At 52.9% G+C, this 13,785-nt stretch overlaps 1 protein-coding gene across 2 annotated transcripts; it reads left to right on the plus strand.

The window, feature by feature from the left end:
- The first annotated feature begins 500 nt into the window (after positions 1-500).
- RHBDD2 (rhomboid domain containing 2) lies at positions 501-12,326 on the plus strand. 2 transcript variants are annotated; one of them, XM_080830875.1, is made up of 4 exons: positions 501-740; positions 2,869-3,276; positions 8,433-8,583; positions 11,366-12,326. In XM_080830875.1, the coding sequence occupies exons 1-4, from the start codon at positions 563-565 to the stop codon at positions 11,721-11,723; spliced, it is 1,095 nt and encodes a 364-aa protein (XP_080687001.1). In that variant the 5' UTR covers positions 501-562; the 3' UTR covers positions 11,724-12,326. The 2 variants fall into 2 exon arrangements, with proteins under 2 accessions (XP_080687001.1, XP_080687002.1); XM_080830876.1 differs by lacking the exon at positions 501-740 and adding an exon at positions 2,411-2,531.
- Positions 12,327-13,785: the final 1,459 nt, after the last annotated feature.

Below are 13,785 nucleotides of genomic sequence, written 5' to 3' on the forward strand. Positions count from 1 at the left end.
TCTCAGGTTCCCTTCCATTACATTCTAACGCTTCGCCCTCATCTGCCCGCTCCTCTCCAATCCAGCCACCGAAGCCTGCCTCGGCTGTACTCCCGGCCAGTTCCAGGCCCTAGCAGGGGCAGGATCTGAGTTCGAAATCTGCCTTTGCCATTCAACTGAATTACCCAGGGCCCTCCCCAGACCTCAGCTTCCTCATCGGTGGAATGGGGATAAGCGCAGATAAAGCAGGAGCGTGCGCGTGCGTGTGAAAGAGTTCTGTAAACCGCAACACAGTAATCATTCGGCATCTGGAACGGAGCCCGCGAGATCCAAACCCGCGCCCCGCAAGCGGGCGCAGCCCCGGCACCTGCGCGAGGCCCCAGCCCCTTGCACGCCAGAGGGCGCTGCTCCGACTCCCCGTGGCCTGCGCGACTGGATTGGGCGGCTCGGCGCGGGGCGGGGCCTCGGGGAGGCGGGGCTTCCGGCCGCCTCCGCCGCTGTTGCCAGGGGAGACAGCCGCAGGGAGGCGGAAGGAGCCGAGGAGCAGCCGGCGCCAAGAAGGGGCGCGGGAGCGACGGCGGCCATGGCGGCCTCGGAGCCCGGGTACCGGAGCTGGTCCTTGTGTCCCGAGGTGCCATCCGCCACCTTCTTCACCGCGCTGCTCTCGCTGCTGGTGTCCGGGCCCCGCCTGTTCCTGCTGCAGCCTCCCCTGGCGCCGTCGGGGCTCTCGCTGCGCTCCGAGGCCCTGCGCAACTGGCAAGGTGAGCAGGGGCGGGGCCGGGCCGCGGGGGCCAGCCCGCTTCCCCGCACCTCGCCGGGCCCCGGGCTCCGGCCTCCCCGTGCCCGCGCCCGCGCCCGCGCCGTCGGGCCTCACCTCCAGCCACTCCGCCCGCGCCATCGTTCTCCCCGCCCGGAGGACCGGCCTCGCATCCCGCGTCTTTGTCCCTCCAGAGTCGCATCCCCGTCATCGCTGTGATCCTCCCCTGCCCGAAATCGCCCCCCTTTGCCGCGCCGCAGCCCTGGCCGAGGCCCCGCGTCCATTCGCTTCGTTCACCCATGCTCGCTCTCCGAGAAGGATTTGTCTTCTCCCGCTCCCGGTCACATACACACCGACGTCTGCTGGGGGGCCTGACCCCTCACCCTCATCCCCATCCCCATTCCTCGCCCCACCCCCACTCCCGCACCCCGGGAAAAGTGTTTCTCTCTCCTCGTCAACACGCTTGAGCATCGTCTGTGGCCACCCCTAGAAGCGTCCTGGCCTCTTTGGGGTTTAGAGTGTCTTCTGCTTCCTCTTAAGTGTGCATCTTAACCCTGACTCCGATTCCCAACTCCCCAACAAGGAGACGTCTTGTGCCTTGGGAAACAGGTGTTTGTGTAATCTACGACTGAGAAATTTTGCAGATCGATTCAGGATAAACACCCGCCCGCGAGAGACCTCCCTAGTCTCTGTCTCTTCCCCCTTCTTTTCTGGGGAGGAAAATGGGAAAGCTGTATCCCTTTTGTTGTTTCGCAAAGCACACTCAGGAGCATTAATCTCCACCCCAGTGACGTAGGCTTTATTATTCGCCATCATTTGGGTGAAACAGGCTTTAATGCGGGGGAGTTGCAGAGCTATCAAGTCGTGCAATTGAGACAGCAACAGGTTTTTTTGTTTTTGTTTTTTCTTATTGTGTGATGTTTTTGAACTGGAGCCTTGGGGCTGTCTAATACCCAAACCCTATAGAGTTGCTTCTAGAATCTTCACATTTATACTGGGGATTTCACTTTGTACTGGGAATGATTTCAGCAAATCATGAAGTAATCTTGAGATGGTACAGCCTTATAGAGACGAGCCGAGGTATAAGGTTCGTAGCCTGCCTCCCTGCTCAGACTGGTCTCCCCAGCCTAGACACACAGAGCATACCCCCCTAGACAAATGCAAAATGTCAGTATCAACTGAGCTCCCCTTTCCCCGCTTTAGTTCACAGCTTCTCTGAGTGTGGGGTTCATGGGCGTGAGAGTATTTGACACATAAGAGACCTTCCAAGGCCTCAGTTGTGATCCTGTTACTTTACAATGAAGACACTGAAGCTGGCAGGCCCATGACTGGACTGAACCCTCCGCCAGCCTGGATGTGACCGAGCCAAGATTCCACTGCTTAGCCTTTGCACCCCCAAGGTTCAATATTACTGCGACTTCACCAGTCCCCTCCTCCATTTTAGCATTTTGGCCTGCGGGGACATAAGAGTATGTAAGAGATGACTGCTTTTAGAAAGACACGAGTGAGTTTCTTTGCAGTCATACTGCATATCAGGCACCGTTCTACCTGTAAGATCGGATAAGTGCTTTCAAGAAAGACGTCGGCGTTCTCTATCTTATTAGTGATAGTTTTGTGATCTTTTTAGGTACAAAATAATTCATGGTCCCTTTTTTCTTCCTCTGAACAGCCACTATGGAAGGAGAGGTCAGGATTACAGCTGAGGAGACTGGCACAAAGAGTGTTAAGTGACACCCACTCAGTCCACCCTGAAGCTGTTACAATTAATTAACCCTCAAACTGCCCGGTGAGATAGGTCAGTATGCAAACCTTAAAAAAAAAAAAGGGGGATTCTAAAGCACATTACAAATTCAAAGACCATCCCATGCTAAAAAGGGTTATATTTTTCCCCCCACGTGGAAGCCAGTCATGGACTTGCTCCAGGGCCGGGAAGGAGCAAGGAGTGGATGTTCACAGCTCTGCTCTGAGTCTTGGGTCCTTCACTGTTGCCTCCCCCTGCCCGTCGTGGCTCCTGGCTGCTTTTCAGTGGCACTGACAGCCAGCTACGCCCCCTTTCCGAGGTGGGTTGTAACCTGGCTCGCCCTCCTTAGAGCCCCCGTACTGCCAGGCCTCTAACCCTGCTCCCCCTGCAGTTTACAGGCTGGTGACGTACATCTTCGTCTATGAGAACCCGGTCTCCCTGCTCTGCGGTGCTATTATCATCTGGCGCTTTGCTGGCAATTTCGAGAGAACCGTGGGCACCGTCCGCCACTGCTTCTTCACCGTGATCTTCGCCATCTTCTCCGCCATCATCTTCCTGTCGTTTGAAGCTGTGTCGTCGCTGTCGAAGCTGGGGGAGGTGGAAGATGCCAGAGGTTTCACCCCCGTAGCTTTTGCCATGCTGGGAGTCAACTCTGTCCGCTCTCGGATGAGGAGGGCCCTGGTCTTTGGCATGGTTGTGCCCTCGATGCTGGTGCCGTGGCTGCTTCTGTGCGCCTCCTGGCTCATTCCCCAGACCTCATTCCTCAGTAATGTCTGTGGACTTGGAATTGGGCTAACTTGTATCCTTTCCAGAAGGGAACTGGAGGGTGGTGACATGCCAAAGAGTGAACCAGGGTGAAGGGTCTGGGGGTTCGTAGCTAGAACCGTGGGCTCAGATGTAGGTAATCTAGATTCGAGCTTCAGCTTTGAAAACCATGTGGTCTTGGGTGGGTCACTTCCCCCCTAGGCCAGAATTTCCCCATCTGGAAAACCATCAACATAGGTAGCTATCTCCTCACCCCAGCTTAGCACTGCCACTTTGAAGTACTCTGATTTGGGGTTTTTTCCCTCATAAACTGAAGTGTAAACCTACATTTGGCTAATGATGATAAGAAGCTTCATTGAAAGAATCTGAAATACCCATGAGCTGGAGATATTCCATGAAAGGAAGAGGAAACAGGTTTGTTTGCTTTGGTTTGGTTTGATTTAGTCTGTCAGAAAAGAATTTTTTAGAGATAGGCTTTTATGGGTGATTAGAAACTGAGGATAAACCTTAACATCCCTTGTGTTAGTATTCTGGCAGTGATGGTTGGCGGCGAGTGGGAGGGGAGGTTGGAGGTTGGAGTTCTAAAATTGGTGTGTTACTTTTTTTTAAAAGATTTTATTTATTTATTTTAGAGAGGGAAAAGGAGGGTGGAGGGAGGGGCAGAGGGAGAGGGACAAGCAGACTCTGCACTGAGCACTGAGCCCAACGTGGAGCTCAGTCCCACGACCCTGAGATCATGACCTGAGCAGAAATCAAGAGTCGGACACTTAACTGAATGAGCCACCCAGGCACTCCTCTTTTTATTATATTAAAAAAAATTTTTTTAAATATTTTATTTATTTATTTGGCAGATAGAGATCACAAGTAGGCAGAGAGGCAGGCAGAGAGAGGGGGGGAAGCAGGCTCCCCGCTGAGCAGAGAGCCTGATGTGGGGCTCGATCCCAGGACCCTGAGATCATGATCCGAGCCGAAGGCAGGGGCTTAACCCACTGAGCCACCCAGGCACCCCCCCAGAAAAATGTTTTTAAGTAATCTCTACACCCAACATGAGGCTTGAACTCACAAGCCCGAGATCAAGAGTCACACACACTATTGACTGAGCCAGCCAGGTGCTCTACTGTGGGTTCCTTTTTTTATTTTTTTTTTTTATTTTTTATTTTTTTTTTTTTTTAAAGATTTTATTTATTTATTTGATAGAGATCACAAGTAGGCAGAGAGGAGAGGCAGGTAGAGAGAGAGGAGGAAGCAGGCTCCCTACCGAGAGGCAGGTAGAGAGAGAGGAGGAAGCAGGCTCCCTGCCGAGCAGAGAGCCCGATGTGGGGCTCGATTCCGGGACCGTGAGATCATGACCTGAGTTGAAGGCAGAGGCTTAACCCACTGAGCCACCCAGGCGCCCCGGGTTCCTTTTTTTAAATACCAGAATTGGTAGTGTTGGAGGTTGAATAAGGTACGTTCCCAAAATCTCTTTCAATCTGTGATTTTGTAAGCTATTAGGGTAGGCAGTGTGTAAATACACATTGATCACATAGTTTGTTTATCTTGTTCTAAAATTTTTATTTTGTTAATTTTGAACCTTTTTTTTCTAATAAGAAATCTAAAGCTATGAAATCCCCTGTACACACCACTCTGGCTGCATCCCACACATTTTGATGTTATATTTTTATGTTGACTTAGAAGTATTTTCCAAGTTTCCTTGGGATTTCTTCTTTGATCCAAGGGTTATTTACAAATGAGTTTCTTAATTTCTCAGTTTTAGGTGATTTTTCAGATTTCCTTTTGTTGATGATTTCTAATTTCCTTTCATGTGGTCAGAGAACTTTCTTTTTTAGATTTTTCTGGCCCAGCATTTGATATATCTTGGTGAATGTTCTATGTGTACTTAAAAACGAACAGACATTCTGCAGTTGGTGGGTGTTCAATGTATGTCAGTTAGGTCAAGGTGTTGACATTGTTCTAGCCTTCTATACAGTTACACTTGTTCTATCAGTTACTGAAAGGGGACTATTGAAATCTCCAACTAAAATTGTGGATTTGTCTATGTTGTCCTTTCAATTCTTGTCAGTCTTCAAGTATTTTGAAGCTCTATGACTGGATGCATACACGTTTAGGATTATTATTATTTTTTTAAAGATTTTATTTTATTTATTTGACAGAGAGAGAGATAGAATCACAAGTAGGCAGAGCAGCAGGTAAAGAAGGAGAAGCAGGCTCCCTGCTGAGCAGAGAGCCCGATGTGGGGCTCGATCCCAGGACCCTGAGATCATGACCTGAGCCGAAGGCAGAGGCTTAACCCACTGAGCCACCCAGGTGCCCCCACATTTAGGATTATTATGTCATCTCAGTGAACTCACCTTTTATCATTGTGAAATGGACCATTTTAATCTCTGGTAATATTCTTTGCTCTAAAGTCTTTGTCTTCTGATATTACTATGTAGTTATTCCAGTTTTCTTTCTTAAAATTAGGATTTGTGTGGTATCTCTTGTTCCATCTTTGTGTTTCTCACATGTTTGTGTCCTGGTATTTAAAACATGTTTCTTGTAGATAGCATGTAGTTAGTTCTCCAGTCTGATCATCTCTGCCTTTTAAATGGAATGTTTAGCTCATGTACATTTAGTATAATTATTGATAATTTTTGATAATATAATTATTGAGGTTAAGTCTTGCTCTTTGTTTTCTCTTTGTTCCTTTTTTCCTCTTTTCCTGACTTCAGCTGAGTATTTTTCTAGGTTGTTTTTTTTGTTTTTGTTTTTTTGTTTATTGTTTTTTTTTTTAGAAGATGTATTTATTTACTTGAGGTAGGGGAAGCACAGAGGGAGAGGGAAACTCAAACAGACTGTGCGGTGAGCACAGAGCCCAACACGGGGCTTGATCTCACGACCCTGAGATCAGACCTGAGCTGAAACGAAGAGTTGGACGCTTAGCAGACCGAGCCACCCAGGTGCCCCTTCAGTATTTCGTTTTTTAAAGATGGGCTCTTACAGGTTTGCTCTATTTGCTATTAACTATACCTCTTTATCTTATTTTTTAAGTGGTTGCTCTAGAGTTTCCAATACACATTTTTAGTTTATCAGAGACTACTTTTGGGTAATATGCCACTCAGTATATAATTTAAGAAGCTTACAGAATTGGATTTCTATTTTTCTTGTTCCATCCTTTGTGGTGGTGTCTATGTTTTATTTCTACTACTACCACAGGTGTTGTAAACCTCATAGTACATCACTATTACTTTTGTTTAAACAGTCAATTATATATTTCTTAATTTAAAAAAGTAACATTTACCCACAAATTTAACCATTTCTAATTCTCTCCATTCTTTTTTTTTTTTTTTTAAGATTTTATTGGAGAGAGAAGGAAAACGAGAGAGAGAGAGCACGAGTGGGGGCAGGGGCGGAGGCAGACTCCCCATTGAGCAGGGGGCCCGAGGTAGAGCTCAATCCTGACCCTGGGATCATGACCTGAGCCAAAGGCAGACGCTTAACTGACTGAGCCACCCAGGCCCCCTTCTAATTCTCTTCATTCTTTTGTGTGGATCCAAGTTTCCATCTGGTATCATTTTCCTCTTGCCTGAAGAACCTCCCTTAACATTTCTTGTACAGTGGGTATGCTGGTGACAAATTCAGCTTTTGGTTCTTAAAAATGCCTTTATTTCACTAAATACAGAATTCTGACCTTCTCTGATCTTCTTTCACTTTTGAAGATGTCATTGCATGACTTAATGGTTTGTATCATTTTCTCATGAGACATCAGTAGTCATTCTTACTATTTTCCTTACATAATTCATTGTTTTTTTCTGGCTCCTTTCAGTTTTTTATCATTGGTTTTCAGCTATTTAATTATCATACGCCTTTGTGTTAATATTCTTTGCATTGGCCTTGCTTGGAGTTGATCATTGGATCTTGGATCTTTGAATTTAGAGTTTTCATCTAGTCTAAAAAAATTAGCATCACTGTGTCCCCAAGATATTTTTTCCTATCCTATTTCCTCTTCTTCTTCTCGGGTACCAATTACAGGTATATTAGACTACGTAGTATTGTTCAGTGTTTGCTGTCCAAAGTGAGAAGACAGTTGCGTAAAATGCTGTGTCCGGCTTACAGTTATTTATGGTGGGAGGACTAGTCTGGTACCAGGACTTGGTCAGAGTCAGAAACAGAATCGATTGTTAAGAGCATTCTGACGTCATCAGCCGGGACAACTTCAGACTTCCTCGCAGCCCTGGTTGTCACTGGAAATCAGTCTTTGGAAATAATACTGCCCTCCCTGAGAGGACACAGAAGCATGCAGGGGCATTTTTGGTTATCACAGTGGCCAGGTGCTGCTGCCACTTGGTGGCCGGTGGCTGGGGACACCGAATGTCCAGTAATGAGTGGACCAGTCTCAGCCCGCAGACTCGTCTTGATCAGACTGCCAGTAGCATCCAGCGGAGAACACGGCCTCAAGGAACAGCTCCCGGGGCTTCCTTACCCTCTCTCCACCACTACCCTCCGCCAGCTGCTGCTCCCGCCGCTCACAGTTCAGGGTCCCGCACGCACCTCGCCTCCCGGGGAAAGCCTTCTCGATCTCCCTATGCTAGGCGAGGGTCCCCAGCCTGCTGTTTCAGAGATAAGCTATGGCTTATCACCACTTCCTCTGTCCCAAAGACTTACTCCTTGTCTGGCGCTCGTTCCTCAGTTCCTGGTGTCTCACGGGTGTTCAGTAAGTATTTGTCGAAGGGACGGACAGATGGATGGATGGACAGACGAAAGCTGACGATAGTCATAAAGACAAAAGTCTTTATGGCTGCCTAGGCGGTGGCGGGTTGACACAGGTCGGATGACCCGAGTGCCCTCAGATCACTTCCCGGGGGGGTGGTGACCCCGTGGGGGAAGTGCTGCCAGCGAGGCCCACGTGAGGCTCACTTGGTCACATCGAGGCAGGGTGCCTTCGGTCTGGGGGGACAAGCGGACAAGAAACTGTCAGCCCCTGCGGAGGGTATCGAGACCGCCTCCATCCTCGACTGCTGGGCCGTGTTCCCTCTGAGGGGCAGGGGACAGAAGCGCGACCCTCGGTTTCCCCCGAGCGTCCGCGTCAGCGTAGGGTAGAGCGAGTGCTCATCCCCCTGTGGGATAAGCGTGGGAACGTGTGCGCTACGGGGGCGTGTCCGGCCCTCCTCCCGGGAGCTGCCTCGGTTTTACTTAACACGCCGACCTCAGACGGCCTCACCTACTGCTACTCCATCGACCTCTCCGAGCGCGTCGCGCTGAAGCTCGACCAGAAGTTCCCCTTCAGCCTCATGAGGAGGATTTCCGTGTTCAAGTACATCTCGGGCTCTTCAGCCGAAAGAAGGGCAGCCCACAGCCGGAAGTAAGTTGCAGAACTCTTTTTTAAAGATTTTATTTATTTATTTGACACAGAGAGAGAGATCACAAGTAGGCAGAGAGGCAGCCAGAGAGAGAGGGGGAAGCAGGCTCCCCGCTGAGCAGAGAGCCCGATGCGGGGCTCGATCCCAGGACCCTGGGATCATGACCCGAGCCGAAGGCAGAGGCTTAACCCACTGAGCCACCCAGGCGCCCAAGTTGCAGAACTCTTAATGCTTATTCTTGAAGCCGTTCCAGGGCCTGTAGAGAGAGTGACTGGTTCAGTGTCGTGGGGAAAGGGAACAGGGTGCAGACAGTCCCTGGCCCGGAACGTCCTCCCGAACATTCTAGATCCTGCCTGGCTGCGTCTGAAGTAGGCACTGAGCCGAAAGGGGAAAGGGAGGGCATCTCAAGTGCTCACATATCCGCTGAGTGACGTGGGACAGACGGCGGGAGGGAGAGGCCCCATCGAGTGTTGTCACCAGCCCTCGCTGCTGCCAAGCACACCGCGTTGGCGAGAAGCCACCCGTCCGCACGGCTGACCAGGCAGCTTGGACGTGAGACAGCGCAGGACGTGGGAGGTGGCGTGTTCCTGGCCGCCCGACGGGAGAAGGCCGGGTTCCGGGTCTTCCAGTTCAGGCTCGCTAACTCTGCAGAAGCTGCTGGGCCAGCCGCCCAGGCTCACGCAGCCTCACTCCGTCCTAGCAGAGAGGAGGCCCGAGGAGGACAGGAGTGTCTTGAGGTAACGCAGAGGCAGGAGAGCCCCGTCCAGAGCTAGGGTCTCTTCTTCCAGGTCCTGTTCGCCCCCTCTCCGCTGTTCCCCACTGCCGGCCTCTTGTGCCCTTCCCTGGGGGCATCCGTGCCGGGACCTCTCCACGCAGGAGACTCTCTTTCCTTCGGGGTCCCCCCAGCAGAAGGGACGCGTGTGAAGTTCAGGTGCTTGGCGGACGGCCCTCTTCTGCCTTCAGCCAGCTGTGGGATAGGGTCTGCGCTCCACGCCGGCCCGGGTGCAGGGTTTTGGCTGAATTGGTGTTTGTAGCTTATTTGAGGAGGCGGACGCCCCCAGGCTTGACCAGCTCAGGGCCCTCTGACCTTGACTTCAAAGGCGGAGGACATCGGGGGCTGGGATATTGGGGGATACTGGGAGAACCAGAAATGACACGTTCACCCAATTTTAGGCAAGTGATCCCTGGGGCCTAAATATGTGGGAGACTGTGGAAATTTAGTTAGGAGTATTGAGGCTTTTAGGCTTTCAATTGTTCTCATAGACTCAAGAGGGGACTTCAGGGGTCCTTGGGTACAAACTCGCCCCCTGTGAAGGAGCCCCCTCTCAGACAGCTGAGGGTGGTCCCCTGACCTCCACTTACACCCCCCATCCTGGCTGGGGGCCCATCGCCAAGGCAGCCCCTGATGAGAAAGTCCTTCCATGCGCAGCAGCAGCTGCCCCGCTGCACCTGGGACACTTGAGTGCCAGGTCTGATGCCTTCTCATGGTGACAGAGAGATCTGGGGCAGGGAGGTGGTGACCCTTCAGGTCCTTCCGTGTCCCTCACATGGCGTGGTATACGATCCCTCGTCATCCCGGCCTGCCCCAGGCCCCCAGAACAGAGCATGACGTCTGGGCGGGCCCAACAGTGGGACACAGGCGTCACAGCACGCGCGTCTGCTTTGACACTTACCCAGCGGTCCGGACGCTTTTGCCTCCCGGAGGCTCCTGGTGAACGGGTAATCCAGATTCTGTACGTTTTCAAGAGTCCCAGAAGAAGTGAGATGTTAATGTTAACTGCTCTGTTCCTGTATTTAAGCAGCTGATTTGATGTTTTTGTTTTTGTTTTTGTTTTTGTTTTGTAAGATTGATTTATTTTAGAGAGGGGTAGGGGGAGAGGCAGAGAGAGAGAGAGTCTCACGCAGACTCCCTGCGGAGCATGAAGCCCAATGGGGGCTCGATCTCACGCCCCTGAGACCATGACTTGAGTGGAAACCAAGAGTCAGATGCCCAACTGACTGAGCCACCCATGTGTCCCCTTAAGCGGCTCATTTGTCAAGTCAGGTTTTAGCTGAACCGTGTGTGGATTCGGTGCAGTCACCTAACAAACACCAGTGGTGTTGGCAGTCATTCTCCATATTTGAATCTCTGCACAGAGGCTCAGAGGACAAAACCCATAGGCTGTGTCTCCATTTGTGGTCCCAGCCACGTGTGTCTATGGCGGGGGGGAGGGGGTGGGTGCTGGTTCTTTCATCTCCAAACGGGCAGCTGCGCACATCTGGCTCGTCGGTTCATGCCGGTCGGGACTTTGAGCTGTGAGTCTTCACTCCCAAAGCCACCGCTAGAAAACCTCACAGCAGACAAGGCCTGGGCCCAAGCCCTGTGTTACCCCCATTCGAGCCCTCTTGCCCTCCCTCCCACAGAAGTCGGCCAGTTCTCTTTGGGTAGCATCGCCGAGCTGGTCACAGACACAGTGACAGCTGCGATCAGGTCCCGTCTCCATCTGGGGGACAAACTACTATGAGCAGTTACGCCTCAGGTGGCCTCAGTCACGAGCCCCCTGTCCCCTCATCCTCGGCTTATTGTGGGACTGTGAGTGGGCCCTCCCCTCTCAGGGGATGCTTTCTCATCGGTTGAGCTTAACCAGTCTCCTTACTTGGTGCTTGGAGCTGGTTACAGAAAATCTCCAGAGCAGCTTGTCACACAGAGCGGTCCAGTGACCCCGAGCCTTTCTCACGTCCAGTGACTGCTGGGGCCTGGGCATGGCCAGCGGACTGACCATCTTCTCTCTTGTTGCGTTCCAGGCTGAACCCCGTGCCCGGCTCCTACCCCACACAGAGTGGCCACCCTCACCTGTCCCCGAGCCACCCTGTCGCCCAGATGCAGCACGCCAGTGGCCAGAAACTAGCTGCCTGGCCGGCTTGCTCTCCTGGCCACATGCCCAGCCTGCCTCCATACCAGCCAGCCTCCGGCCTGTGTTACGTACAGAACCATTTTGGCACAACCCCCAACTCCTCCGGCGTCTACCCGGCTTCCGCGGGTGCCTCCCTGGGGGTCCAGCCCCCCGCCCCCCTCAACTGCCCTGGCACTGTGTATTCCGGGGCCCTGGCCACACCGGCGGCTGCAGGCTCCAAAGAGTGCTCGAGGGTCCTGATCCCCTGAAAGAGAATTTCTAGGGAAGTTGTCTCGCATCTTGGCGTTCTGAAGAAGGTTCTCTCTGAACGGAGCCAAGATTCTCTTGACAAAAAATTATTTATCGAACACCTCTATGTGCCAGGCTCTGTGTCGAGTATTTTGATATATATCCCTGTTGCAGTCGTCATGACAGCTTTGTGAAGTGCATTTGATTGTCCCCAGTTTACAGACGCAGAGGGCAAGACGCTCCGTGATTAGGTCCCGTAGTTCCGTAGCGGCCCAGCTGGGCTCCTTGGCTCCCACCCGCCCACTGCCTCCCGAAGAGTGAGCGCCTGGGAGAAGAGCGCCCTGGGGTGGTCGGTGGCTGCCAGGGGCTCCTTCTAGCTCTGCATTTCCTGCCTGTCTTCGTGTGTGGTGCTCTTGGTTCTAGTGTCCGTGCGTCTGTGTCTGCCCTTCGGGAGCTCCTAGCTCAGCAGTCCCGGGGCCCGTGTAGTGTCACCCTCCCACCATGACCGCCCCCCCCATTGCCTTCTGCCCCAGGAGTGGTGAGGCGGGCCATTGCGAACCGCGCTGGCCTGCTGGTGGCACCACAGTGTTGATTACCTTTGTATAAAGAACCCGCCTCCAACCTTCGTGTGGTGTGTGGTGTCTCTGTGATCCGGCTGGGGTGAGAGAGAGCGGAGTTGGGAGTTGGGGTGGCAGCAGTGTCGGGTGTGATGGTGAAGACAAGTGGATCGGGTTGAACCAGGCCGACGACCTCCACCCAGTGGAGATCGGACATGGGGTAGGGGGTGAGTGATGCAGGTGCTGGGGTAGCTGAAGAGGGAAACGGGAAGCTTGGACAGCCCTGGGATCGGCAACGGTGGGGACCACTACTGCCCCCTAGTGGGCACCTCCAGAGGAGGGCTGCCTGGCATGACCTCATCCTGGTCATGAAGCCAGAGGCGCTGAGAAGAGGCCGGCCCCTCTGCCCATGGTCTCATTCACCGTCTGATATACCGTCAGGGCTTCCCGCGGGCCAGATCTCTGGCCAGGCCAGAGGCAAGGGAAGTGACCCTGTCACACTGGGAGCAGGTGGTCCCCTCACCTGCTTCTGGATACAGACCTGGGACTGGAAAGTGTTGAGGGCACACAGAGCAGCCTGTACCCACCGAGTGACCCTGTGGGACTGGTGCTGGTTGCCCACTGGCAAACAAGCCCAGGAAATGGAATTGGCAGGGTCAGCCCCTCTGACGCAGGGCAGACGGAGGACAGGAATGTGCTTCGGAGCCGACGGGCACCTGCCCGGCCTGAGAAGCATGACTTCTGGTCAACCACCCATTGGCTGGAGCTCCCCAAAGCGGCCAAGAAAGCCCGCAGACTGGCAGCAGGTGTTGTCATAGACCTTACAATGTGTGACCTTCATCTGTTCCAGAACCTGGATGGCCAACTCTGGGCTGGCTTTTTAGTAGGTCCTGAGTATCAGAGGTGAGTAAGACACACCCACAGGTGCTCCCAGCCCAGGGAGGGCCAGATGGTGACGGGCACACACGTGGGTGGCCTGCCCTGGGTGAGGGGGCTGGGGGAGTGATGGTCAAGTAAGATTCCCCGGCCGGGAGCTGGGTGCCCCGACTGCAGCTGAGAGTTGTCCGTAGTTCCCAAGCAAGTCTGACAGGGCCCAGCCTGGGGCATCATTCTCCAAGCACACTGGGCACCAGTCCCACAGGGTCATTTGGTGGGTACAGGCTGCTCTGTGTGCCCTCAACACTTTCCAGTCCCAGGTCTGTATCCAGAAGCAGGTGAGGGGACCACCTGCTCCCAGCATGACAGGGTCACTTCCCTTGCCTCTGGCCTGCCTGCCCATGGACGCTATGGGCTGTGGGTATGGTCGGGCTGGAGAGCCCCATCCCGCGTCCCCGAGTCACAGCTGGGAGGGGCCTCCGCGGTCATTCTGTGCAACCATCTCCACCCATTTTGCTCGTGGTTTCCAGGGAGGCAGACCAGGTCTAGCAGAACAGCCGCCAGCAGCCCCCAGCAATGGCTGCTCTGATTCCAAGTCTGTGCATTTTCTGGAACTTTCCATGGTTTGGCCGCAGTTCTCCGCTGGCAG

This window comes from Martes martes (genome assembly GCF_963455335.1).
Source record: "Martes martes genome assembly, chromosome: 18".
In the NCBI taxonomy this organism is placed as follows: Eukaryota; Metazoa; Chordata; class Mammalia; order Carnivora; family Mustelidae; genus Martes; species Martes martes.